Genomic DNA, 26577 nt, shown 5'->3' with positions numbered 1-26577 from the left:
CACCAGCTTCCCGAGACGACACTCATCTGTAAACCTCTCAGTATTCAAGTTTATTTATAAAGTTACTTCCTAAAAACGTTGCACATAAATATCTAAACGAGGTTTGTCCTGCTACACGCTCGTCTGCCGCAGATCGCTCTCGGAGCAGGGGGTGGTGGGGCAGGCGCCCCGGAGGGTCCCAGCCGCGGAGAACACACCCTCCCGCGGCACCTGCTCCCCACGGCCACCTCCTGGCAGGACGGGGCTCTTGGCCTGGACTCGTGAACACGTGCAGCTGTCGCCACACTGGGGCGGGTGGCACCTCGCAAGGGTGCCCCTGGAACCCCAAGTCGCCAGGGCTGATGCGGAGGCTCATCCAGTTAGGTTTTCATAACTGCCAGGAAGGAAGACTGCAGGAGGAAGGAGGGCGAGGCTGGGCAGCGGCCGTCCTGGGGTGGCAATGCCGGGCCCGCCAGCCCCCCCCGGCCTTCAGGGTGCCTGTGTCCCCGGGCACGGCCTGGCCCGCGGCAGCCGTGGCCCTGGGAGGAGCGGGGGAGGCAGCCCCGGGGGAGCACTGGGCCCTCCCTGACCCAATCCCGCACTCACCTCCTGCAGCAGCTGCCCCAGCCTCTCCCGGCTGTGGATGGAGCGCCTGCAGGACAGAGGACACGGGAGGACACGGTAGGACACGGTAGCGGGGGCTCCCGGGGGGGCAGCGGGGGCCAGGAGGCGGCTCTCCCGGGTGCTCCTCTCCCACTGCTGCCCCGCCCGGGCAGGGGGACGGGGAGGGGGACACCAAGACCCTGTGGGCGCCCCCGGCCCGGGCCCCACCTGTCTATCCTGGTGGCGATGGTCACGGTGAAGGCCCCCTCTGTGTCTGGCAGGTAGGTGGAGGGCACAATCCTGTAGGTCCCCGCCGACAGGTGGCACAGCCGGCTCACTTCCTGGGCGTAGCAGTGCGGCACGCAGCTCAGCAGAGGCTCCTGGAGCAGCAGGCAGGGCGCGCCCGGGCCACCCCCGTCCACCGGAACCTGGGGGACACACGGGCTGACAGGGAGGCCTGTGCGGGGCTGCTGTGACCACCCGGACCGCTCTCCTCCTCGGTCGGGGGCTTCACTCCCCTCCTGAGGCTGGGATGTCGGGGTCGGGAGGAGCCGCGGCCGTCGGCCCAGATCTCCCAGGGCTCCATGCCCGGGCCGCCCTCGTCACACACCTGACCCTGACCTCCCCAGGGGGATACCTGCCACCCTGCCAAGCCAGGCTCACACGGCCTCCGACTCCTGTCAGGGGCGCAGGAGGCCCCAGAATCACCACTGCCCGGGGCTCCTTCCAGGAGTCCTGACTGGCTCCGGGCAGGTTTATCAAAGCTCCCAGACGCCCCCCAGACGCACGATGAGCCCTCCGCTCGCAGAGCACAGCGGGTCCCCCGCGGGTTCAGAAGCTTCTCGGGGACGTTCCTACCCTTCCCTCTGTCATCTGCACCCCAGCCCTCCTCAGGCGCCCACCAGGTCACGGAGCTCATTGCCCAGGGGCCCCGAGGAGGAGCACAGCGGGGCTGGAGCCACTTCCGTGCGTGCAATCTGGGCGCCTGACCTCTGCCCCCGGCACCGTGCCCGGCCCCCGCCCTGCCCCGGCTATGTGCGTCCTGCATCACCGCCGGGAGAGCAGCCGAGGCAGAGGAAGGCCTGGGGCGCCCGTGTGACGTACTGGCCGCACGTCAGCAGGGACGCACCTCCTCTCCACCCACGACAACTTTCGGTCTGAGGATCCTCGGGGCAGCTGCTCGCCGCTGTGTTGGCGGCTGGGCCCCTCCCCCTTCCTGCTCTTCCGGGGGAGCTGGTGCCGCCGCAGCCTGGTGCCCCCGCTGGTGCCCGCTGCCCGGAGGAGCAGCCCAGGGGTGGGGGGCACGGGGCACGCAGGGGGCACCTTCTGGGGGCAGAACTGACCTCGTGACACTTGTGGGCCGGGGGGGGGGGGGGTAGGCGGGGGACGTCGCTGACCTAGGACCCCAGCGAGTCACAGACTTCGTGAGACCAAGAACCGGATCCTGCAGGCGACCGGCCAGCCCGGCTGGGCCCCACGACCGAGTCCGCGCCTCTCTGGGGAGCCCGGGCGCCCGTGTGGACGCACCCCCACCGGGAGCGGGAGGAGCTTGCCTGGAAGACGTGGAAGCCGATGGGGCGGCACTGGCTGTCCTGGCAGTGCTGGCGCAGGGTGATCCGGACGCAGCGGGGGCCTGCGCCGTCAGGGACGGCGAGGGGGAAGCAGGGGTTGGTGGGGTAGGAGGCGAAGTTCCTGCTGCCCCCTGCTGTCCGGCCGATCCTCCAGGAGCCGCGCAGCTGCACAGTCTCCCACTCGCCCGCGGGCAGGGCCTCCCCAGGGCCCGGGCTCTTGGCCGCCGGCTTGATGGCGCTGCGGGAAGGACACAGCAGGGGCGCTGGCAGCGCGCTCCCCGCACCGGCCACGGACACACCCTGCCCTCCAGGAAGCCGCCCGGGCCGCGTGCCCCTTCGCTCGGCCTGGAGCCCGGCCCTGCCCCTCACCTGAGGGAGACTCTCCCACTGGAGAAGACCCGCAGCAGAAACTGCCCCGGCACGTCCTTCAGGAAGGTGCTGGGCACGGCCAGGTAGTAGCCGGGGCCGAGTTCGCAGCGGACGTGCACCTCCCGGTCGTAGGCGTGGCACACGGTGCCGGCCACGGGGGGCGTGGACAGGACCCGGGGCAGGCTGACCCGCCGCTTCTCCACCTGCACAGAGCAGCACCGTGTGCCGGGCCTCTCCGACGAGTTAACAGAGGCAAGCACCCAGACCTGGGGCCCCCGTGCGGCAGGGGCAGGGGCCGGCTCCGGCTCCAAGTGGCCACCAGCCCAGGGCTCTCCCACCACCCTGGAGGCAGCGGCCGTCCCACACGTGCGCCCGCAAATCCTTCTGCTTTGGGAGAGACGAGACCCCCTAGATGGGGCCGTGTCCTGTGCCTCCGGCCAGTCGGCCAACGGCTGCCTTTGTCCCGTCTCCCTCTGCCCGACAGACCCGGCTGGGCCAGGCGGAGCTGGGTCTGTGGGAGCTGCAGTGGGTCTGTGACCCCAGAGCACCAGATGGGCCGGTGGGAGGCACACGAGGCTCCCGGGGGTCGCTGGTGTCTCAGCACCCAGACCCTGAGCAGGGAGCCGGGAGCCGGGGAGGGGTTACCTTCCAGATATGCAGGCCCACGGCCTGGTAGTCCTCGCCAAGGAGGCTGGCCGGGCTCCACACAGCACGCTCGTCCCCCGCCAGAGCCCGGGCCCGGCCTGCACCGGCCGCTGCGCGCACCCGGGGCCTCTGCAGGACAGCAGCAAACACCTCGCTGGGTTCCGACACCCGCAGCCAGAATTTGGGGTTGCTGGGAAAGCCGCTGTTGTTCCGACAGCCTCCTGCCGACTGCCCCCTGACCCAGGCCCCGGGCAGCTCCTGAGTGTGGCACAGCGCCTTGTCTAGGGGACCAGCGGGCATCAGCGTCAGGAAAGGGCCTTCCCGCCACGCTCACCTCCACCGGCCACGGCAGCCTATGGGGGCCACGGTCTCCCGCCACCTCCGGCTGCCTGGGACCGGAGTGCATGAAGCCACCTCTGCACGTACACAGAAGCCAAGGAGCCCAGGGCCTGGGGGTCGTGCCGGGAGCCCCAGCCCGTGCGGGGCCTCACCTGAGTAGAGACTCTGCAGGTGGCCGGCCTCCGTGATGGGGAAGCCAACGGTGACCTCGTCGAACTCCCGGAGGAACTCCTCCTCCTCCACCCAGAACTCTCCTTCCTGCAGCTGTGACAGCAACTCAGACCCGTCAGTGGGGTCCACCCGGCTCCAGCCTTCGCCCCTGGAAGGCAGCTCGGGTCAGCGGCGGCCCTCATCCCCGAGCGCGGACCGCGGGGCCCTTCCTCGGGGCGGTCACCCCTCCTTCCCCGAGGCTCCTGCCCGTGGACAGGTCTGCCCAGGCTGTGCCCGTCAGCGGGCCAACAGATGTGCCCGATCGTGTCAGACGGAGCTGCCGCCGGCCTCCCGGCTCAGGAGTGACAGTCGGATATGTGGACCTGCTGGGGTCAGCCAAGGGGCGCAGACCCCGTGCCCTCCTTTGAACCTGGTGCCCAGCGTCAGGAAGACCTGAAGGCAGAGCTGAGCACCGTAACCTGGGCACCGCTGGTCACTCGCAGGCTGACCGGGGAGCCACCATTCCGTGGCGCCCTCCAGACGGGAGCCCAGGGCCTGGGGCTCACCAGCAGGTGCCGGGGGCCTTGCGGAGACCAGCCACACGCTGTCCTGCCAGCCGCAAACCTCCGCGGGCGCTGCAGCCCAGGCACACAGTCCGCTGCACGCGGGCCCCACACCCCCCCTCCCCCACTCCCCGCCAGCAGCACAGCCCCGGGCCTCGCCCACACTCACCCCTCTCTCCAGGGCCCCTGCCAGCAGCGCCGGCCCCAGGGGTTCTGGATCCGCAGCAGCAGGATGCTCTGGCCGGCCCGCCCAGGCAGCTCCCGCACATCCGAGACCACGAAGGCGTGGAACTCCCCCAGCTCCCTGGCCCCTGGGTGAGGAACAGCGTGCTTGTCGGCAGGAGGGTCCCCGAAGCGAGCGCATGCGCAGCTGTGTCTCCTGCCCCGTGGGATGCACTAGCCCCCCGGCCTGGCCATGCCGGCGCCCAGTACCGACGGACCCCTGGGGCCCTCCTCCCGACAGCTGCGCTCAAGTGAGCTCAGAGCCACAGCACGGGACCTGGGTTGGGACCGTGGCTCAGCTGCCACAGGCCCGGTAGCTCATTCCCCAGTCAGGGCCTCGGTCCTCGCCCGGGCAGTGAGAGGCCGGCCGGTGGACCGACCAGGCGCCAGGGCCCCGGTGCAGGCCAGTTCTCAAACATGCGGCTACAAGCAGCGTCGCCAGCAGCTCCGTGACGGGCTGGCGACCACCGAGAGCCTCTCCTGGCGAGGCCGGCCGGAGGGAAGGCTGGAGGCCCCAGAGGGGAATCAACTGCACCTGCCCAGGCCCTGGGACAAACCATGCGGAAGCGGAGGGGCCCCACCTGGGGGAGAGTGCGGTCTAGAAAGGAGAAGAACCCGAGGGACGCTGTAGCCACCACCCTGGGTGACTGCCCGGCTCCCCCGCCCCGGGACACCTCAGTGGGATCCAGCTGAGCGCCAGCAACCTCCTCTCGGCCTGGGCGTCTGCAAAGCCCGGGGTGCTGAGAATCAGCCCTGCCCATCCCAGGGGCCACGGACGCTGACCCTCAGGGGAAGCATCGATGCTGCGTCCGGCACGTCAGCACGGCCCTCTGCGGGCGGCCCTCGCCTCCCAAACGGGGTGGTGGACCCAAGCCGCACAGCCTTAGCTGCACACGTGTCCGTTTATCTCCGTGTCTGTGTTCTTGGGCCCTAAGCTCTGTTACGAACGTCATTCTAAATGTGAGCTGTTACGCGTCAAGACGTTCAGTAACGTGAGGAACCGAAAAAACCTTAACTGTCGGGCGTTAATGGAAAGAGCAAGAAAACACGGCAGCTCCACCAGGAACCAGGTGCCGACGGTGTACAGAGCACCTGACCAAGCGGCACGTCGTGCAAGAGGTGACATGCACACCTGTTCGTGGAAACCCAGAGGTCCACGGAAAGTCAAAACAGCTGTTTGTGTGGCGTTTTTCTTTCGACAAACTCCAACGAGCATGAACATCCCTGAACTGAAAACCTGAGCATTGACTTCGGCAGGTAACAGGTGGGGGAGAGGTGCAGCCACCCCATCTCCTAGAGTCCGTGGGGACGGCTGCTGTGGCACAGGCTCGGCCTCACCCTACTGGTGAGTTGGGGAGAAAGGACAAAAGGTCAAGGGAAAGAGGGAGCCTCCCTCTGGAGGAGGACGGGTGGCAGGGGAAGGTCGCACGCCAGACACCAGCTGCGCAGGACAAGCGTCTTGTTTCCCCCTGGCTATGGGGGGACCCAGAGAACAAGCCCGTGGCCCCGGCCCCCGCCTTACCTGCTCTGGGGCTGAGCACCGAGCAGCTTATCAGACAGCGGTCCTTGAGGCTGAGCAGCTGCCGGCAAGTCCTGTGCTCCGAGCCGCCAGGCCCAGCCTGTTGGCCACTGGTTCTCGCCAAGTCCTTCAGGTTCCACCTTTCCGCCAGGCCACCGGTGAGGTCCACCAGGGCATCCGCCACCTGCCCTGCCCACAGGTGCTCATAGGACCCATAGACCCTAGGAAGACAACCACAGGAGTGAGCCTCGGGCACTGGGGCACGGCGCCGCCTGTCTTCCAGCCCTGCGTCTGCAACACCCCAAATCAGCTCACCCCCTACTTGAGTCGCTCTTTACTCCTGCCTCGTCCTCACCAGGAAGGGACAACACCTGACCCTCAAAGACCGTATGGCCCAGCGGCCCAGCAACGCCCTGCGGCCTCCAGCACAGACACAAGCGCGAGGCGGTGTGGGGCGCCGGGCTGTGAACACCCGCTCCTCCACCCTGGCCGTGGACGGAGGCGCACCAACGTCGCCGCAGCCCCGCCATCAGCGAGTGCGGTGCGGCCTCCTCGGGAAGGCTGCGCAATGCACTCGAGGAGGGAAGTGTTGCGATTCAGACCCAGGGTGAGGGTCTCGGTCTCAGGCAGGACAATAAACAAGCACTGAGACCCGCGTGGCTTCGCTCCTCCCACGGTTTGCAGTGGTGAGCGATGCACATCCTCTCTCTGGAGGTGACGGCTCCACGCCCAGCTGTGAAGCGAGGGCAGGGAAAGGGGGAGCGGGCGGGGGGAGACGCAACACGGGCCACGTCTCAGACTTCCTGCCTCGGGACCGGTAGCCCCACCCCAGGCCTGGCTGCCAGGTCCCTGGAACGGACGGGGGCGCCGCAGCCCAGGGAGATGGCAGACGTGCTCCCCAGGCCCCCGCCCCCCCCAGCCTCCGGCACGCGTACTTGGCGTAGACCTTCTCCAGTAAGGGAAGCCAGAACACATCCTCTCTCTGGCACCGGGAGAAGCAGAGTCTCCCTGCAAGACAAGGCAGACGGTCATCTATGGTCACCTCCACCCAGCGTCCAAATTGCCAAACTCGACAGGTAAAGGAGCCGCGGTACGTTTGGTCACACCAGCTCGGCTGTCCTGGAGGAAAGACCTACCACGCACAGGGAGAGGCAAAAGGAGGGCATGAGAGACAACGCACGCGGTGCTTCCCAAGCATCGTCATCGGAGCCGCTGCGCGGTACCCGCTGTTCCACCGGGGGCCCTACTCTGATGGACACCCGGACGTCAGTGTCTGTGCGCAACCCAACTGTCACGCAGGAAACAGACTTTTCAATACAACACGTCGGGACCACGAGAGGGAGCCAAGTGTGTCCAAAAGCTTAAAGCCAACCATGATGTCCTACGGACCCAATAAGGTCTCGACCCGAATCTGAAACAAATGTGACTTCCATAGGCAGTTCTCCACGGGGCGGGCCACACGCGGCGGTCACAGCGCCCCCCAGCTGCAGGCCGGTGCCTCGGGGACTCTGCCAGCACCTGGGTCCCAGGCGGTCACTGCAGGCTCTGGTGTTCTGGCCCCACAGCAAGCAGCGCTGGCTTTGCACCCAGACAGACTATCTGGTCCCGGCCCTGCAGCTGACTAGCTAGGACCACGGTAACAAGGGCTTTAGGGCCCTCGTTTGTAAGCAAAGGGCAAGGCCAGCGAGGCCTGTGAGAGCGAAGGCCAACAACTGTGGTGCTGAGCAGGGCCTGGGGACTTGGGAGTAGCTGTCAACGCTGCCGCCCTCGTCTACCAAGTAGCAGCCAAATGCAAAGTTGTGACTGCTCCTGGGGAAGCGGCCTGAGCAGGCCTTTATACCTGTGCTGGCTGCCTGGCACCTAGCACGGTTTTAATCACCTTTTGCCAACTTAGACTCAAAACTCTTTAAAAAAAAAACCAACTAGCTAAGGAAACTTACTCCAACCCAGGGGCATTGGACTCCTCAGCCAACCCTGCCCTACTCTAGGCTGGCGTGCTCCTCTTTGCCTCCCAAATGCTCCACCTGCACCAGAACCCAGGGCTCAGGAGGGCAGAGCAGAGCAGAAAGCACGGGCACTGGAGCCCTGGGGACCCGCGGACAGCGTCTGCACCTCGGAGGCCCTGCGGCCCCGAGCAGAGCTCCCTCTTCCCAGCAGCCACGCCGGGCAACTGCAGCACAACCCACAGAGCAGGAGCTGCAGCTGCCCTGCCTCTTGCTTCCTTCCTGTGTGGTGCAGACAGGAAGGCCGCCCCGCCAGATACCTGGTCCAGGAGGTACTGGCTCTTCTGCAGGGCGGCGCAGGCACACAGGAGCCAGCAGTCTCCCAGCAGCCCTTGCTTCACCTGTCCCTCCTGCGGGTTATCTGCAAACAGCCGCGGCGTGGCACAAATCTCCTGAAACAAAGCACATCACCCAGTTACATCCCGTCTAAAAATAAGAACACAGGATCTAGGTGACAGGCACTGGGGATGAGCCTTTGTGGCCCACGTAGCCTGAGAGGGGAGGGGGAGCAGCTGGCCTCTGGCAGCCACGATGTCAGCCCTCCTGGGGCAAAAGCCCAGCTCTGGATGAATCCCACCACCCCTTTCTCGAAAGAGCTAGCCGTGGCCCTAGACAACAGTTTTGATTTAAATTCATAACACCAAAGCCCAGATGGGTCCTCTGGAGTGCTGGAGATCGGCTCACTCCCCCCACCCCCAGAGTACTTTGTACCTTCCCCTTTCTCCCTCTTCTGCTCACTTCCATGCCCCGCCCCTGCCTGGTCCACACCCCAGGAGCTAGGGACCTTGCTAAGGACCTTGCTGGAAGCTCGCTCAGAAGCGGCCCCACCTGACCCCCTCTCCTGCCTTCAGAGGTTCCCCGACCCCCTCTGTCTCCCACCCCTGCAGGGAGAATTGCATCAGCAGAAGACAGAGCCAGAGCCCCGCGCTCTGTAAGGGACTATCCCCTGCAGTACTTCCTCTGGAGGCTCCCTTTGCTGACAGACTTCTTGAAAGAACAGCCCTTCCTTCCTACCTCTGTCCTCCCTCCCTCCTGCTCACTCAGCACAGTCACCTGCCAGCATCAGAACAGTGGGTCCTGGTGCAGCCACTCTGGAAAACTGTGTGGAGGTTCCTCAAAGAGTCAAAAATAGACCTGTCCTACGACCCAGCAATTGCACTGTTGGGGATTTACCCCAAAGATACAGATGCAGTGAAACGCCGGGACACCTGCACCCCGATGTTTCTAGCAGCAATGTCCACAAGAGCCACACTGTAGAAGGAGCCTCAGTGTCCACTGAAAAGTGAATGGATAAAGAAGATGTGGTTTATGTATACAATGGAATATTCCTCAGCCATTAGAAACGACAAATACCCACCATTTGCTTCGACGTGGATGGACCTGGAGGGTATTATGCTAAATGAAGTAAGTCAATCGGAGAAGGACAAACATTATATGGTCTCATTCATTTGAGGAATATAAATAATAGCGAAAAGGAATAAAGCGGAAAGGAGAGAAAATGAGTGAGAAATATCAGAAAGGGAGACAGAACATCAAGACTCCTAACTCTGGGAAACGAACTAGGGGTGGTGGAAGGGGAGGTGGGCGGGGGGTGGGGGTGACTGGGTGACGGGCACTGAGGGGGGCACTTGGCGGGATGAGCACTGGGTGTTATGCTATAGGTTGCCAAATTGAACTCCAATTAAAAAAAAATTAAAAATTAAAAAAAAAAAAAAAAAAAAAGAACAGCGGGCGCCCGTGCAGGCCCCACAGGCCGCGTCTTGGCTCCCATGGCTGCACGTGACCCGGGCTGTCCTTCCACCCCCCTGCCTGCGGCTTCTCGCCACCTGCCGGGGCCCCCCTTGAACCCGCTGGTCCCCTCAAGGCTTGCCTCCAGGCCGTCTCTTCTCCAGACCCACGTTCTCCCGGGATACTCGGGGCCCAGGCCCCAAGGCCCCGTTACGGTCCCGGTGCCCAGATGGAGCCTCCAGCCCTGGGCTTCCCGAGTGCCCGACCCTCCTGCCCACCTGTCTGCTGGCAGCTCTGCCTGCACCTGTGAGAGCAAACCCGAGACGACCACCCCCAGCGCCCCAGCGCCCCAGCGCCCGCCAGTGTCCCCCCAGCTCTTGCAGGCTCAGCTCTGGAACCGTCCCTGACCCTCGCATCATCCCCTCTGCTTGCAACCGGCCACTGAAGCTCGCCAGCTCCGCTCCAAACGGCTCCTGGAGCCCATCCGCGGCTCGGGGCCTGCGCCTTTCCCCGGGGTCAGCCGGGGTCAGCCCGCTCCCGGCCGGCAGGAACGACGAGCTCCGTGGCCGCAGGCCCGCGCACGCCTCCGCCGCTAAACCCTCCGACCGCCCCACACTGCGCCCCGAATGCACGTTCCACGCCCGCTGCACCGGCTCGGCCCCTGCGGGCCTTGCTCGGCGGAGAACGCGCTTCCGGAGACGCCCACGCGCCCCGGGCCGGGGGACCCCTGCGCCGCCGCCTCCCACGTTCACGCGTGAAAGCGCGGGCGCAGGTCCGCGGCAGCCGGGCCCTCCCGGGGCGGGCGGGGTCACGGGCGGCTCCCAGGGACCCCCCACCTGAGGCCGCCTCCACGTGATGTCCTCGCGGAACTGGGCCAGCGGCGTGGAGAAGCTGGACAAGAGCGAGGAGTCCGAGGCGGGGAAGTCGGCGTCCCGGAACAGCTCCCTGGCCGGCGCCCGCATCCCGCGCCCCGGCTCCCATGGGCGGCCCCGGGAGGAGCGCGCCCGCCCGGTCGCCGCGGTAACCGCCGGGCCACGTGACGCAGCGGCGCGCTCGCGCGAGAGCGGCGGAAACGCGAGCTCCCGGGGGGCGTGGCTCCCCAGCCCGGCTCTCGCGAGACCGCGCCGCCGTCGCCCCGGCTGCGCGAGAATGTCCCCGGGCGGCGTCCGGGAAGGGACCGCGGTCGCAGCTCAGCCCGCGCAGGCCGGCGGGACTCGCGTCCTCGTGTCCTCCAGTCCGGCGTCGGGCCGCCCGGACTGGCGGGCTCCCGGGGCTGAAGAGGCCTCCTGGGCCGAGGTCCGGGAGCGGACTACAGGTCCCAGCATGCCGCGCCGCCTCCCAGAATGCGCCGCTGCTTCCGGCGCGCGGCGGCCGCGCAGCCCGTCGGGGGAGGAGCCGGGGAGGCGACGGCGGCGGCGGCGGGCGGGGCCGAGGGCTGGGCGGCCGAGGGCTGGGCGGCCGGGGACGCTGTCCCGAGGCCGGCGGAGACCGGACGCACCGGACCCTGCGCGGGGCAGGGGGGAGGCTGCGGCGGACGGCGGGGCAGGCAGCGACGTGCTGGACGTGCTGCGGGGGCGACGGCGCGGCTCTGGCCGCCTGCCTGCGTGCTCCCGGGGCCGCCCGAGCCGCCGCTTCCTGCTTCCCGGGGTCGGACGGCGGCCAGCGGAGGCCGGGTGTCTGTCCGCCCCGCCCCCGCCGCAGCCACGCCCCCGCCGCAGCCACGCCCCCGCCGCAGCCACGCCCCCGCCGCAGCCACGCCCCCGCCGCAGCCACGCCCCCGCCGCAGCCACGCCCCCGCCGCAGCCACGCCCCCCGCCGCAGCCACGCCCCCCGCCGCAGCGGTCTGTCTGCACGGACACCCCTCCCCCTCCTCCCTCTCTCTTCCCCCCTCCCTCCTCTCCCTGCGTCCCCCTCCCCCTCCCCCTCCCTACTCCCTCCCTCACCTTCAGTCCTCCTCCTTCCTCCTTCTCCCCCTCCCCCTCCCTCCTCCCTCCCACCTCCCCCTCCCCCTCCCCCTCCCTCCCTCTCCCTCCTTCCCCCCTCCCCCCTCCTCCCTCCTGAGCGGGCCTGCAGCCGGAAGCTCCAGCTGGAGTCACAGGGTCACCCCCCAGCCGTTTGGGGAGCCTGGGGTTCGCCGCCGCCGAGGTTCTAGGAAGGGCCGCGTGGGTCAGCAGCGGTCTCTGGGAGGCCCGGCTCCGCGCCGCTCCACCTTCCGAGGCGGGGCTGCCCTGGGTGCTCGGCACTGCTGGGCCCCGGGGCTGAAGAGAGGCCCGGAGAGGCCCGGGCCCTGCTGCAGGTCGGGGTCCTGAAGGCGAGCGCTGAGGTTCCTCCTGCCCCGGATGCCGGGCGGTCCCCTGCGCAACACGCCCGGGTGCTAGCCGCAGGTCGGGCCCAGCCCAGCCACCCCGGCTCTAGGGGCCCTCGCGGGGCCTGGCGGCGTCGGGGGCTGGCCGGGACCCAGGTGTCCCTTCTGCAGCCGCACATCTCTTCCCCGTTCAGCGGGCAGTAAGCAGGCACCGCCTTCTGGTGGGGACGCGGACACGAGACACTGGTGTCCTGCCCACACGTCCCCCAGGCCCCGGGGAGAGCTCAGGGCACCGGGGCTGCGCCCGAGACTGCCCCCTCCACTAGGCCCCGCGCGCCCCTGACGCTGCCTGGCCAGCCGGAGCCCGACGCAGGTGAGCAGCAGAAGGCATCTGGGGAGCCAGGCCTCGCCCGCGCAGGGCCAGTGTCCACCAGGAGCGAGGGCCCCGTCCGAGCCAAGGGACGCAGGAACAGCCCTCTGGGGGGCTGTGGGACTTCCCCGCCACCTGCCCAGGGCACGCCGGGCGCCAGCCCTTGGAGGCGGCCTTGGCTGCCAGCGCGTGGGGACGTGGTCATAGGAACTGCTGTGATCAGCTCATGACCACTGGGGAACATGCCGGAGGCCACGTACGGAGACCCCAGAGTGCAAAGACGAGGACCCCGATGACGTCCCGAGCCCCTGAGCCCGTCCCTCGGATCGTCCGCCTCGGGATTCTGGGTCCTAGGTCTCAAACACAGCTGTGCAGCCCGAGGAAACTTTGACTCCTTCGTGTAAGGATCGTGCGGAGCCCCGTAACTCCACACTGCCGCGTGTCAGGTTGCCCCGGGCCTGGGCCCTGATCACGTCGCGGTTCCCGTGGGCCGGGGATGTGCCTGCAGCGCCCACGGAGGGTCTCGGGATGGCAAGGTGTCGGCCCGGACCCGCTGCAGGGGGGAGCTTCGTGGAGCTGCTTGGTGGCAGCTGGCGTCTCCCAGAGCGAGGGAGGGGAGTGGCAGCCGCCGTGGTTGGGGGTGCACCTGGGGTGTCCTGCTGTCGTTTCCTCGACGGCCCCTTCACTGGGAGGGAGCCCCGGTGCAGCCCCCGCTCCCAGCAGAGAAGCTGCGAGCACACACTAAGGACCCTGGGGGGGGGCATGTGCAGGGACTGGAGGAGCCGCTTGGGGGCCTGTGGAGGGTGGGGAGGGGGTGGTGGCCCGGGGCTCCCACTACCAGGGGTCCCGTGCTGTGGGGTGGGCCGGGAGGAGGTCTTCGGGCCCACGGTGGGAGGGCGAACCAGAGACCCAGGTTTTGAACCAGCGAAGGACGAAGATTTAGAATCTTTGGAGGTGCTCGGGCACTGGTCACAGGGTCACGGGTCACAGGAGTCGGGGAGGGGGTGCCGCAGGACGGTGGTGCCAAGCGAGGCCGCCCGGGGGAGCTGCGGAACTGGGAGAAGGACTGGCTTAGGTCCCCGCGGTTTCGGGAGGTCACGGGACTCCCAGCAAGAGAACCGGCTTTGTTCAGGGACGTGCCTTGACTTGGGCTGGCGGTTCTCAGTTCCGCCGCGGGCCTCAGTCGCAGGCCAGGTTGTGGCCCACGGAGCCGCGCCGGCCCCGGGTCCCCCCCAGCAGCCAGAGGGGGGCCCAGCGTCCTGGTCCCGCGGGCCGCGGGGCACCTGCTCCTGGGCGAGGCCGTGTCCGGGACTCTCCAGAAGTGGGAAGCTGTGGGGGGAGGTCCCGCAGCGGGCAGGACGGGCAGGAGCAGCCTCCCCCGGGGCCACCCAGCACTGACGCTGCCCGGGACTCGGAGGGACGGCGGACAGCCAGGCGGCCACCCAGCGGGTCCCTGAGCCCGCAGCACTCTAAGGTCCCCTGAGCGAGGGTGCTCCCGGCTGCTCTTGGCCTCTGCATCAGCCACCAAGCCCTGGAATAGGGGACCACGCAAAGTGCGTGGCCGGCCCCGCGGGGTGGGGGGGTGGTCGGTGAGGGCCTGGGCCGCGGGGGGCGGTCAGCAAGACACCGTCAGGGAGCACAGACTGCGTGGAGTGGGCGACGGTGGGAAGTCGGGTCTCCCGTTCCCCCGCTGGAAGGTTCCAGCTGAAGGGCCTCCCGGCGGGGCTGGGACGGGGCCACGGTCGGTTCCCCTAGAGAAGCGGGTCGCGCTCCTCTGAGACACGGCGTGGAGTCTGCGTGGTCCTCGCACATCCCAGAGGCACGTGTCACTGTCCTGTGTTAGGACCAGGAGCCTGAGCTTCAAAGGGAGGAGGTGGAGGGCTGGGAGGGCCGCCCCGAGGTGGGGGTGGGGGGCACACGGGGGCGCCCCAGGCCCGGCAGGCCCGGGCACTCTGCTCACTGCGGCACAGGCTCGGATCCTTCCCCGGTGATGTAAGTTGATTTTTTTTTCAAATAAAGATAATACCAGCTCCTAATAGGAACGTGCCCCCCAAGTACTGCTCTGGAGCCTTCCTCGTGCCGCGTTCCAGCCCACGAAGCTTCCCCGCACTGATCTCTCTCCTGAGTTTTCTTTCCTTTTTGAGGGGCAGGGGGTGCCTCTATCCTCGCGATGGCTCCCTAAAACCACTCCCGTGCCGCCGGGCGGTTCTCTCCCGTAGGCCCCGGCGTGCCGCAGGAGCGGGCCCGTTTCACGGCGGACGTCAGGCCCCGGCGGGGCTAAGATCCACGCTCCACGGGCTGTGACGTCCTCTCCGACCACTCGGCTTGTCCCCTCGGGTGCTGACCCTCCCGTCCCCGTGGTGGCCGGTCCAGCATCGTCGTTAGACCTGAGGTTCTGCCCCGAGCACCTGCCTTAGGAGAGGGACCTACCCCGGGGAGTCCCCGAGAGAGTGGGGAGCACCGGGGACAGGCTGGCCCGCCCAGGACACGGCCCGAGGTACCCGAGGACCTGGAGGGGCTCCCGGCAGCCTGGGGCACCGCACACAAGCCCACGGCCACCCTCCTGCTGTCCTCAAGTGTCCCCTCTCCTCACGGCCCCACCAGAGCCCATGCTCTAGGCCACTGCCGGCCCCTTTCTGGACATCACTCCACCTGCCCGACTGCTCCCTTCTCTGTCCCCCAAATGCTGCTGTGTTCCAGCGTCTGCCCTCAGCCCCGCGGTGGGTGCGACTGCCACTCGTCACCCCCTTGCGTGCACGTGGTGGGAGAGGCTGTGCGTCCCCGGCGCGTGTCCTTGGCCTGGCCGGCATGAGCCCCTCCACGGCTCTCGCTTATCTCTGGCCAAGTGCCTGGAATGTTCCAGATGTGCCCTCCTTCGTCAGCACGGGTGGGCCCTGAGGAGCCACGGTGACGGGAGCCCCACCCCGCCGCCCGCCCGCAGCACGAATGAGAAACAGCCCTCGTTCAAAACGCGGATCTCACAGGGGTTGTGGCCGGACCGTGACTTAGCCCGTGGCCCGGAAAGCCGCCCCGGGGAGGGTGCCGTGGCCTGGGGCTGGCGGGGCCGGGACCGGAAGCCGGGATGTGGCCACGGTGTCACGCGGTGGCGAGGCCCGGCGGGGGCGGTGACTCACAGGGCAGCTGGTGCGCGAGAGCCCGGGGCTGGCCGGCGCAGGCAGCGTCGAACAAGACGCGACAAGGGGGAGCCGGGTCGGGCGGGATCCCGGTGCCACGCTGTGGGGAACGGGGGTCCGAGGCCAGGGATGCGGGGGCTGCAGGACTGGGAGCGGGGCAGCGGGGGGCCAGGCCAGGCTGCCGCCGGGGCAGTGCTGGGGACGTGGCCGTCGCCCCCCTCATGGCAGGGGGTGCACCCAGAGGCCCCCCCGGGAGGCCCGTGGCCGCAGAGCTGCGGGCGAGTCTGAGACCAGGGCCCGGGGCTGGAGAGGCCAGGGCAGCTGGGCCCGGGGACGGCCTCCTGAGGCCCGGTGGACCCGCTCTCGCGGGGGCCGTGCAGGGCGCTAGGGCAGGACTGCGGGGCGCCCCGGGTGCCCCCCTCAGGGTTGCTGCTGCAGTGCCCGGGCCTGCTCCCTGCACGGCGGGGCGTGGCCTCCAGATCACAAGATCCTGGGCTCCACGGGCCCCGCTTAGCCCTGGCGCCAGCCCCGCCATCCCGGGGACCCTGGCGTCCTGACCGTGTGGGGCCGGGCCGTCTCCCAGGACGAGGGCTCTGGAGCACAGAGCAGCTGACGGGATGTGGGTTACCTGGCGGCGGGGCGTGGGGGCGGGTTCTCCCCCCACCCCCCCGCCCCGGGTACAGTGGGGCTCTGGGCCTGGGCCCAGCCGGCGGCTGAGCGGGCCTGTCCTCTCCTGGCCCCGCGTGAGGCCATGATCCGACCTGGGCGCTGCCCCGTCGGCTGGGTGGTGCGGGATCGTGAGCCTGGACCCAGCCTTGGTCTCAGAGGCTGCCTCACTCCCACCGCCCGCCACCCGTCACCCAGTCGTCCCCTGGGGACCTCCAAGTGGAGGCCCGGCCTCACTCCCTCCTCCGGGCCCCCCATGCCCGTCACCTCTGCTGCACCTGTTGCTAGTGGTTGTTCTCAGCCCCCTGCCCTTGGTCATCCCAAACTGGCCGCCACCACGCACCCCTGCCTTCGCCCCAGCCTGGGATGGGGGCCGCTGCTGAGGAGGGCCCAGAGCGAGCATGGTGACAAGTGGCCTCCTCTGCTGTGGTGTTCGAGGGTCAGCGGGGAAGGAGCAGAGGGCCCAGGGCCCAGGGAGGGCGGGGCGGCTGCTGCAGGGAAGGACCTGGGGCCTCTGAGGGCAGAGCTGGGAGTGGCCAGAGCGCAGAGGGACGGCCTTCAGCCCCTCGGCACCGGTCGGAGGACAGGCCCTGCACGCTCCAGACCCCAGCGCCGGGGAGCCCAGTGCACGCGGAAGATGCGGGTGAACAGGCCGGGAGGCTGTTTGCAGAGTGGAGGTTTAATGGGACAATCGCGGTGACCCTATTGCAGCGGTCCCCCGGGGTAGCCCAGCTCGGGCTGCCGGGGCCCCCAGGCCTCTCCCCGCACGGTGGGCCTAAAAAGAGCACCAGCACCACCTGCTCTCTTCCCTTGGGGTGTTACAGCCACGAGGCAGACTGTCCTGTCCCACTTCCCCTGGGGCCCAGGACCCCGTGTTCCCTGAGGGGCTAAGGCTTTCCGGGGACCCCTCCCCAGGGAGGTCCGCCCTCTCCTCAGTGTCCCCTGACCCTACACTACGGGCGTGTCTGCGTCCTCGTCCTTCTGCCAGGGGCCAACTGAGGCTGCCGACCCCAGGGGCGGGGTGCGGGGCTCCGCGGGGTGGAGGCGCGCTGTGGGGACGGCGCAGCCTGGGCTTCCCGGCAGGCGTAAGGCACAGTGTGGCGGTCGCCGTGGGACTGCAGGGCTGTCACCCCAAGGGCAGTGCCCGGCGGTCAGTGTCGAGACAGGGAGGCATGGCGTGCGCCGGCCGCTCGGGGCCTGCAGTGCAAGAGAGCCGAGGGGACCAGGTCCACGGGCAGCGCCGGCCACGAGGAGGTCCCTGGAGAGCCCGCGGGAGGGTGCGTGGGCCCCGGCGGAGCTCAGGCCCAGGGCCGAGGCACAGTCACAGCGGGCCCGGGCCACAGAAGGCACAATCGTGGCGTCTGGGAGGTCAGGCCTAGGCCGACACGTTGACGTCCCTGAGAGAAATGGCGCTGCTGGGGGCCTCGTCCCCGAGCAGCAGGGCCGGCGCGTCCGCGTCCACCCCCGAGTCCGCTGCGGCACTGGCCTGCTCCGCGCTGGGCTCGGCGCCGGGACCCAGGCCCTGGGACAGGATCTGCTGGATGGTCCTGCGCAGGTTGGGGTGCAGCCGGCCCTGCGTCTGGTAAAACACCTCCAGGGCAAAGGACTTGAGCGCGCCGGTGCAGAGGTCCTCGTACAGCGGGATGGTGTACATGCGGGACATCTGGGGACGGGGGCACACTGAGGCCCGGTCCCCTCCCGCGCTGCCCCCAGCCCCACCCTAGGGGACTTCTGCAGGGGCGGAGGGGGCCCCAGACAGCCCCGGGCCAGGCCACACCGTGCTCCCAGCCCTCCCAGCCCTGCAAGGACGGGTGGGGTGCAGGCTCGTCAGTGCTGTGCGCCCCCAGGGGCAGCCCAGGCCCCGCCTCTCCCCCGCCCCGTTCTGCTGGATGCCCAGCCCGTGAGGTAGAAGCCCGGCGGCCGTACCTGGCTCTCGAGGAACCGCCGGACCCGGTGGAGGTCGGGGTAGTAGTCGTTGCGGACCACGATCTGCAGCCAGCGGATGCGGATCTCGGCGTTCATCGAGTCCAGCAGGGAGGAGTAGCACTTGGACAGGCTCATCACCACCTCTGCGGGGCCACGGGCAGGTCAGGGCCGGGCAGACACCCCCCCGCAGCCCCCCCGCCCCCAGCCTCGGGACCCACCCTGGGGCAGCGGGGACCCATCCAGGAGCCGGTCCAGGAAGAGCGCCGTCTGGAAGGTCCTCCACTTGGAGATGTCGATGGCACTGGCCGAGGCGGCCGCCTGGTCCAGAGGCTCCGCGGTCCAGAGCTGGAAGAGGGCCTCCACCGGCCGAGTCAGGCTGGATCCCTGAGACAGGTCCGGCTCGGCCAGCGGCGGGCCCGTGGCGTTGAGCCAGCGCTCGAACTCCAGCCCTGCGGGGGAGAGGCCACCTGCGGTGCCCACGCAAGCCGGCTTGCCCGGGAGCCCGCGGGCTGAGGGCGTCCCTGGGTGGGACCGTCCCAGGGCCGGGGAGCCCCAGGGCAGAGGCGGTCAGGGGAGGCCGGGGTCGGCTCCAGCACCTGCCACCTCGAGCCTCAGGAGCGGCTCCGTGGGAAGCCCGGGGACACACTGGTGACGGGGGTTCCCTGCCCGCCGCGCCTCTCGTGGGTACCCGACAGCCGGGCACTCTGAAGCCGACCCCGGCGCCGGGGTGTGGAGGGGGGCTAATGGAAGGAGGGGTGTGGGGGCTGGCCGGCGGCTCGCCGATGAACCCACAATCCTGCTCTAAAGCCCTGGGCCGCTCGGGGGCAGGCGCTGTCTGCTCCCCACCCCAAAAGCGTTTGGTGCATCTACCAAGCCTTCCAAGACAGTCACCCCGCCCAGACTGTCGCCCGACCCGGCCCCAGCCACACCTCACTGCTCCCTAGCAGGTCTTGGCCTCTCCCCAGACATCAGACCCTTCCAGGCTCCCCTCTGGCCTCAAGCCCTTGGACCCCCCGAGGCGTCTTTACAGGCATCGCATGGTGGGGGGGCAGCCGGCCTCAGGCAGCTCTGAGGCACACCTCCCTCTGCCCGAGCCACCCTGCCCCGGGCCCTTCGCATGTCCCGCCTGGCTCAGCCTGTTTACCACCTGCCCCCTCCTCCAGGAAGCCTCCCGGGCCCCGTCAGGACGGGAAGCACCCTCTCCTCCCTGCGCCGTGGCGTCCCAGCCTGAGGCTCGCAGCATCCAGCTAGGGTTGGCTGGAGGACGGAGGGCTGAGCCAGGGGCCTTTCCCGGGGGCAGAAGCGGCCACAGAGCACCCCTCACCCCTACGCACAGCCGCGGCTCCCCCGGGGGCCGAGGGCCAGAGGTCACGGACACGCGGCTGGCGGCGGGCCTCACCTGCCCGGCAGTCCACGCTCTGCTCCTTCAGCTCTGGGAAGAAGCTCAGGAAGGAGTCCAACAGGTCCTGGGCGACCACGCTGGTGAACTTGTACTTCTCCACGTAGGCCTGCGCGGGTCGGGGCGTCAGCAGGCCCGGGGGCTGGGCACACCGCCCCCCACCAGAGCGGCACCCACGGGGCCACGTGGGCCTTGCCGGGCGGCTGAAACCCCGGGAGGGAGCTAGAGGGAGCAGGCGGTGCTGTGCACTGCTGCTCTCAGGGCGCCCGACTCCCCGCCACGCCACCTCCGGGGTGGGGGCGCTCGGGGTGGGCGGAGGGCAGGGCCTGCCCCGGGGAGAGGGGTGCTCACTCGGAGAAAGTCGTCAAAGCGCTGGGGGTCTCCGCAGAGCTGGGACAGGTAGTACACGAAGCAGTAGCCCTTCTCGTAAGTAAACAGGTTCATCAGGTGGCTGGGATTCACTCCTGCAAGGGGGACACGGCTCTGGGCGGCGCCCCTGCCCTCCCGGGCCCGGGGGCGGGGCCCCTCACATATCCCGGAGGCCCGGGGGTGCCCGCACATCGTGGTGGCCGGCGCTCAGAGCCCGTGGGAGGCAGGGGCAGGCTGGGGGAGCCTCAGGGAGGCCTTCCGAGGGCTGGGGGCACCCGGTGCTGCCGCGATCCAGCCAGGGGCAGCGAGGGGCGGAGGGGAGGTCCCGCGGGGCGACGTCTGCAGGGCCCAGGGCGGGGCCCGGCGGGAGTGGGTACCTGGCTCCAGCTTGACCTGCAGCTTGCTCACTGGGCTGTCCTCTCCGAGGAGCTTCATCTGCCTGTGTAGGGCATCCAGGCGGAAGGCCGTCTCCAGACAGGTGAAGGCAGCCCCTGGACAGGGGCGGGGCGACGGGGGCGGGAGGGGGCAGGGGCGGCCTGAGCGCCGGGCAGATTCGAGGCTGCCGGCCCGGCCGCCCCCTGCCTGAGCCCTGCGGCGCTGACCCAAGGCCATCCTGCTGGACACACGCGTGGCAGGGGCCCCACCCCGGGCACAGGCTGGGCTCTCGGCCCCTTGGTGGCGCCGCCCGCCCCGTCCGCCCCAGGCCGGCTGCGGGCAGTACCGTAGGTCTCGGTGGTAATACGGCGCTGGGCGTAGGTGGCCAGGCCCTCGCTCAACCACATCTCCTCCCACGTGGCGTTGGTGACGGCGTTGCCGAACCAGCTGTGGGCCACCTCGTGGATGACGTCGATGACCAGGAACTCATCGCTCTCCAGGATGGAGGAGATGATGAAGGTGAGGCAGGGGTTCTCCATGGCCACGATGGGGAAGGAGGGGGGCAGGAAGACGATGTCGTACCTGCCCGGGGCGCGAAGGCGGGCAGGTGACCGTGAGAGGCCGCCCCAGGTCCTCGGGAGGCTGGGAGTTGCCCTCCGAGCCCCGTGCGGCCAGCCGGGCTCCCGGTGCCCCAGGACCTACCTGCCCCACATGTAGGGCCCGTACAGCCGCTCCGCCGCGCTCAGCCACTGCTCCACTGCGCCCGCCAGCTTGCTGGTAGCCGTGGGCAGGAGGCACGGCTCGGCCCACACGCGGCTCCTAGCACGGGCGGAGAGGGTGGGCAGAGGCCGACGGGCCCCCGCCCCGTGCACCAGCGGGCCTCCCCTCCGCGTCTGCCCCCGACGCCGCCCGCACCTCAGGAAGCGCCCAGCCTGCCGCCCGCTGGCCCACCTCCCTCGAGCGCACACCCTTCCCACGGCCACGGCCAAGCCCCAGGCTGAGGGGTTCCTCCTGTCGCCAAGTTAAGAAAATGCACACGAGGGGATCCCTGGGTGGCGCAGCGGTTTGGCGCCTGCCTTTGGCCCAGGGCACGATCCTGGAGACCCGGGATCGAATCCCACATCAGGCTCCCGGTGCATGGAGCCTGCTTCTCCCTCTGCCTGTGTCTCTGCCTCTCTCTCTCTCTCTCTGTGACTATCATAAATAAATAAAAAAATTAAAAAAAAAAAAAAAAAAAGAAAATGCACACGAGCCGGCGGGTGCCTGGGGCTGTGGCATGGCCCCCGCAGGAGGTCGAGGGCCCCAGCTTCTGGTCTGGGGGTGGGTGGGGTGCGAGGAGCCCGGCAGGGGTCTGGGGGGTGGGCAGGGCCGGTCCCCGCAGTGTGGGGGTCCCCACAGGCCTCACGCCCAGCCCGTGGCGGGACTTCCCCAGGGCCAGGGCCGCGGGCAGCAGTGGCCACAGGGAGCGAGGGGCAGTGGCCCTACCTAGGCCCGATGTCTGCCGGCTGCAGGTCCCCGGCCACGAGGGCCACGAGGTAGGCGGGCACAGGGTGTTCCATGTGGAAGCGGTAGACGCCCTCCTCCTCCACGTAGCTGCTCTGCGTGGCGCTCATCAGCACCTGCACCCCCGACGGGGCCTGCGTGGCAGGAGGCCCACCCGTTAGGGCGGCCGCGTCCTTGATGGGGAACCCCACTCTCTGACCCCCACAGCTGGGGTCAGGGCACCCCACATCCCCCATCAGGGCACCCCACGTCCGTGACGGGAAATCCCGGCCTGCTGTCGGGGCGACCCCTGTCTCCCGTGGCAACTCCACACGGCGGCTCCGCGGAAGGGAGCCCCACGACCTGGGCCCGGGAGCCACATCCCTGGCAGGCCGCCCCCCGCCCCCGCCCTGCACGGGGCTCCCTTCGGAGGAGGCAGGCCGGCCCGGCGCACGCTGACCTTGACGACGGCAGAGTAGGTGCACTTGACCGCGGGCGTGTCGAAGCAGGGGAAGAAGGAGCGGTTGCACACCGAGTGGCCCTGGGTGAAGACGAAGGGCTTGGCGTTGCCGTAGGTCAGCTCGGGGTCCAGCCACCAGATCTGCGGGGGCGGTGGGCAGGGCCGGTCAGCAGCCAGCGCCGGGGGTCGGGCCTGCCCATCCCCATCTCAGCGGGGCCGCGGCCCCTCTCCCCGGCGCGGCACAGAGAGCGGCACGTGGGGACGCCAGGACCCCCTGCCACCCATGCCTTGCTTCCGGGAAGCTGTGCAGGTCTTCTGGAGAGAGCAGGGCCTTAGCAGCGGCCCCAAACCTGTGGTCCCTGGAGCAAACTGGATTGTTCCTTGTCCACTTCAGCGACCCAGCACACAAGGGTCCTCCCAGGGCCGTGACGGAAGGACGCCCCCGCCCCGGCCAGCCTCCGCCAGGGACCGGTCCGTGGAGTCCACGGCTGCTGGCCACGGGCAGCGGCTCATGCCAAGATCACAGGCGTGGTGGGCGCCACACCCGGGGGGCTCCTTCCCCGCAGACCACAGGCCCCAGACCCCCGTGGATTCCCGGGCCTGGCAGGGCGACCCGTCCGGTTCCGGCCAGACTCCTGCCAGGGTTCACAGGCTTCTTTAAAACTTCCTTCTGGCTGCGAGGTCTCCGTCCCCTCACTATGGGAAGCCTGCAGGGGGATGGTCTTTCTCCGCTGACCTCCCGGCTGCCCCCGATGTGCAGAAGGCCCGCCTGGGGAGCCCGTTCAAAACTGCAGCCTCGTGGGCCCCACCCCAGAGCTTCCCGGGGCACGACCCAGGAGTCTGCATTAAGGAGCCTCTGCAGTGGGTCCTTGGTCCATACTGGGGACAGGCCCCCGCAGTCCCCAGACCCTGTCAACCTCACGTTCCCCTCTCACACCTGCTCCCCGACTCCTCCCTTCCCTGGGGCCCTCCCCAGGCTGCGCCCGGCTCAGGCCTCCTGTTCCCACCATCCTTGTCCACCTCTCAGCCCGGCCAGCACTGGTCTGTCTGCCCTTCGCCTAGCAGAGTCCAATGGGGTCCCCAGTCCTCCCTGGGGCACAGTAGCTGGGGGGCTAGTGGAGGATGCCATGGACTCCAGACGCCGCAGAAGAAATCTGTTCTTGCTGGGGTCGGGTTGGGGCGGGGGGGATTCAGGAATGGGATGCAAGAGACGTCCCAGAGTCTGCAGCACCCCAGACTGCCTGTGGAGGTGTGGGGACCCATGCCCAGGCAGCTGCACCCTCGCCTGGCACACGAGCAGGTTTAGGGATCTAGGCCTGAGTTCTAGACAAGCCAGGAAGAGGACAGGACTCCATGCACCAGCCCTGAGCTCTGTGGTGTTCATGCGTGATGGTGGGTGCTTGGGGTCAGACGCCAAACTGTCATCTGCAAGTGCTCCAGCTGCACCGTCTGTGGGGACCATGACACCCCTCCCTGCTCCAGCCACCCAGGTCATAGAAGGCCCAGGGACTGTGGCCGCTCTTGCTGGCCTCACCCTCTATTCCCAGCAGCCTGCGGGGGCGGGGGGGGGGGTCCTGACCCCACCCACCATCCCGCCGGTCGTGGACTTGAGTGGACCAGACGCAAGGGCTCCAAGTTCACAGATCGAGGTCAGGGAGAAGCACATCTCTCTGTTCTCACAGCCGTGTTGGGAGGCATATATGCCACCTGTCAGAGCCCCAGGTGACCTGAGCAGGAGGCAGGGGCCAACCCAGCAGGCCGGCAGCCACCACACCCGTGGGAGCTCGGGCTAGGAAGTGAGGCGGCGGGGCCTGCCGAGGGTTCCTGGGGATCGGGCAGGAAGCACGGACACGGGTGCGTGTCTGGTCTGGGCTCTTCCCACACAGATGTCACCTAGGTCGACGACCTGGCCCGATGCCACCTACACCCCCCTGTCCACGTGCATGCTCGGGGCAGTGACAGCTGGAACCTCCCAGGGCCTCCCAGGGCCTCCCAGGGCCTCCCAGAGCCTCCTAGAGCCGGGGAGAGTCGTGTCACTTGTGTGTGGTCCCCATGGGAACCCAGGGAAGCCCAGGCTGCAGAGATGAAAGGCCCTGCTGCATCCTCAAGGCCTCACGGCGGCGGACGGGGTGCTGCAGCCACGCTGCCTGACCTGAGCCACCTGGGCTTTCCGGGAGAGCCTGGGGGGCAGCGGGTGCGGGATTCGTGCTGGAATTCGGGGGCACCTGCCAGTCCTCACCCGGGGGGGCCCAAGGCACTGGAGCCAACCCGGCCCTCTCTGGCTCCGGCAGGCCCGAGTCCCCTGAAGAGCTGGGCCACGCGCAGGCCGTCCACACCGGGCACCACCCACCGGCCTGCCCCAGCGCCAGGTGCAGCCGCGCGTGCACCGTGCACCGGCCTGGCCGCGGGGAAGCCCTGAACGACTGGGGGAGGAGCCTCCGCCCCCCTGGGCCGGCACCAGGACGCGGGCGCGGAGGCTCCCGAGGCTCCCGAGGCTCCCCAGGCAGCGGCCGGGACTCCGGGGCGGGGGGGGGGGGGCCTCTCCGCAGGTGCCCCCCCCGCGGCCCCGCGGACTCACGGCGGGGGCGTCGGTCGAGGTGTAGCGCAGGATGACCTGGAAGGGCTGGTGCGCCTGCAGCTCGGGCGGCAGCGTGACGGTGAGCGACGAGCCGTAGTCGGTGAACGGGTCCACGCGGAAGGCCAGCGGGCGGCAGGCGGGCTCGGCGCCCGGCGCCTCGGGGAAGGCGGGCAGCGGGGGCGGCGGCGCGGGCCCGGGCCCCGGCCCCGGCCCCGGCCCCGGCCCCGGCCCCGCGGCGGCGAAGGCGAAGGCGCAGGGCGGCTCGGCGGCGGCGGCGGGGGCGCGGCGGAAGGCGGCCGAGTGCAGGCGCAGGGCCGGGTGCGCGTCGAGCACGAGCGCGCGGGGCGCGGGCCGCAGCGCGCACAGCTCGAGCACCAGGCAGCCGGCGAGCTCGCGCGCCTCGGGCCGCAGCTCCAGGCCCAGCTGCAGGTGGCGGAGGCGGAAGAGCTGCGCGCTGGAGGCCGAGGCCACGTCCAGGGCGGGCGGCGGCTCGGGCGGCGGGCGGGCGGGCGCGGCCTCGGCCCCGGGCGCCTTGCAGCAGCAGCACTGCGCCGCCATGGCCCCGCGCTAGGTGAAATCCATGGGCGGCGGCCGCGCCGGGCCGCGGGGGGCGGGCGAGGGGCGCCGGGCGGCGGCGGCGGCGGCGGCGGGGCGCGGGCACAACAGGAAGTCGCGCCGGGAGCCGCCCGGCCCGGCCCCGAGCCGCGCACCGCCCCGCTCGGGCTCCGCTCGGCCGCCGCCGGGGGCGCTGTGCGCGGGGCCGGGCCGGGAGCCGGGACGCCGCGCGCTCGGGAGCGGGGCCGCGGGGCGCGGGGGCGGCGGCGAAGGAGCCGGGGCGGGGCTGCCGGGGTCCGGGCGCTCAGGACGCGCCGGGGGCCGAAGGAGCCGTGCGCGGGGCGCGGGGGGCCGGGGCGCGGGCGCTCCACGAGGGGCAGGAGGAGCTGTGCGCGCGGGAGCGGGGGCGCGGGGGGCGGGGGCGAGGGAGCCCGAGCCGGGCAGCCGAGGGTCCGGGCGCCCCACGGGAGGCCTGGGGTGGGGGGGCTGTGCGCACGGGAGCGGGAGGCGGGGGCCGAAGGAGCCGTGCGCGGGGCGCGGGGGGCCAGGGGCGCGGGGCGCTCCACGAGGGGCAGGAGGAGCTGTGCGCGAGGGAGCGGGGGCGCGGGGGGCGGGGGACGGTGGCGAAGGAGCCCGAGCCGGGCAGCCGAGGGGCCGGGCGCTCCACAAGGGGCCGGGGGCCTGGGGGCTGTGCGCACGGGGGCGCGGGGACGGGGGGCGAAGTAGCCGTGCGCGGGGGTCTGAGGGCGCGGGGCGCGGTGAGGAAGGAGCCCGAGCCGGGCAGCCAAAGTCCAGGCGCTCCACGAGGGACCGGGGGCCGGGGGGCTGTGCGCACGGGAGCGGGAGGCGGGGGGCGAAGGAACCGTGCGCGGGGGGCGGGGGGCGGTGGCGAAGGAGCCCCAGCCGGGCAGCCGAGGGTCCGGGCGCTCCACGAGGGGCCGGGGGCCTGGGGGCTGTGCGCACGGGAGCGGGTGCGCGAGGTGGCGAAGGAGCCATGCGCGGGGGGGGGGGGGGGGGACCGGGGGCGCGGGGCGCTCCATGAGGAGCCGGGGGAGCTGTGCGCACGGGAGCTGGGCGCAGGGTGCGGGGGGCGGTGGCGAAGGAGCTGTGCGCAGGGGACCGGAGGTCCGGGGCGCTCCACGAGGGTGTGGGGAGCCCGGGACGCTGTGCGCACTGGACAGGGGGCCGGGGTGGGGATTGGCGAAGGAGCAGTGCCCGGGGGAGCCGAGGTCCGGGGCGCTCCACGAGGGGCCGTAGAGCGGGGGAC

General features: G+C 70.0%; 3 protein-coding genes across 5 annotated transcripts in view; 1 reads left to right on the top strand and 2 right to left on the bottom strand.

Moving 5' to 3' along the window:
- Window positions 1-29: 29 nt before the first annotated feature.
- On the bottom strand, window positions 30-10738 carry CAPN10 (calpain 10). 3 transcript variants are annotated; one of them, XM_072796974.1, is made up of 13 exons: window positions 9017-9186; window positions 8224-8355; window positions 6896-6968; window positions 6276-6693; window positions 5964-6181; window positions 4389-4530; window positions 3659-3825; window positions 3168-3448; window positions 2523-2725; window positions 2136-2391; window positions 811-1010; window positions 586-631; window positions 30-389 (listed from the first exon to the last, which is right to left on the bottom strand). In XM_072796974.1, exons 4-13 carry the CDS (start codon window positions 6488-6490, stop codon window positions 360-362), a joined length of 1758 nt encoding a protein of 585 aa, XP_072653075.1. In that variant the 5' UTR covers window positions 6491-6693; window positions 6896-6968; window positions 8224-8355; window positions 9017-9186; the 3' UTR covers window positions 30-359. The 3 variants fall into 3 exon arrangements, with proteins under 3 accessions (XP_072653075.1, XP_072653073.1, XP_072653076.1); XM_072796972.1 differs by lacking the exons at window positions 6276-6693; window positions 9017-9186 and adding an exon at window positions 10528-10736 and having other exon boundaries at window positions 6896-7092; XM_072796975.1 differs by lacking the exons at window positions 3168-3448; window positions 6276-6693; window positions 9017-9186 and adding an exon at window positions 10528-10738 and having other exon boundaries at window positions 3659-3770; window positions 6896-7092.
- Window positions 10739-16827: 6089 nt separating this feature from the next.
- RNPEPL1 (arginyl aminopeptidase like 1) lies at window positions 16828-25328 on the bottom strand. The gene is made up of 11 exons (XM_072796967.1): window positions 24756-25328; window positions 22178-22318; window positions 21721-21872; window positions 20938-21054; window positions 20582-20817; window positions 20238-20351; window positions 19843-19955; window positions 19492-19600; window positions 18311-18541; window positions 18093-18235; window positions 16828-17829 (listed from the first exon to the last, which is right to left on the bottom strand). Exons 1-11 carry the CDS (start codon window positions 25311-25313, stop codon window positions 17542-17544), a joined length of 2202 nt encoding a protein of 733 aa, XP_072653068.1. The 5' UTR covers window positions 25314-25328; the 3' UTR covers window positions 16828-17541.
- ANKMY1 (ankyrin repeat and MYND domain containing 1) overlaps window positions 24640-26577 on the top strand; it is a 48138-nt gene continuing 46200 nt past the window's right edge. The window contains exon 1 of the mRNA XM_072796964.1: window positions 24640-24834. The gene's annotated coding sequence lies outside the window, so the exon portion shown is untranslated. The remainder of the gene's footprint in view (window positions 24835-26577) is intronic.

The sequence above is a fragment of the Canis lupus genome, chromosome 24, assembly GCF_048164855.1.
Source record: "Canis lupus baileyi chromosome 24, mCanLup2.hap1, whole genome shotgun sequence".
Taxonomy (NCBI): domain Eukaryota; kingdom Metazoa; phylum Chordata; class Mammalia; order Carnivora; family Canidae; genus Canis; species Canis lupus.
Note: the sequence above shows the minus strand (reverse complement) of the source record. Positions and strands in the feature narration are given on the sequence as shown.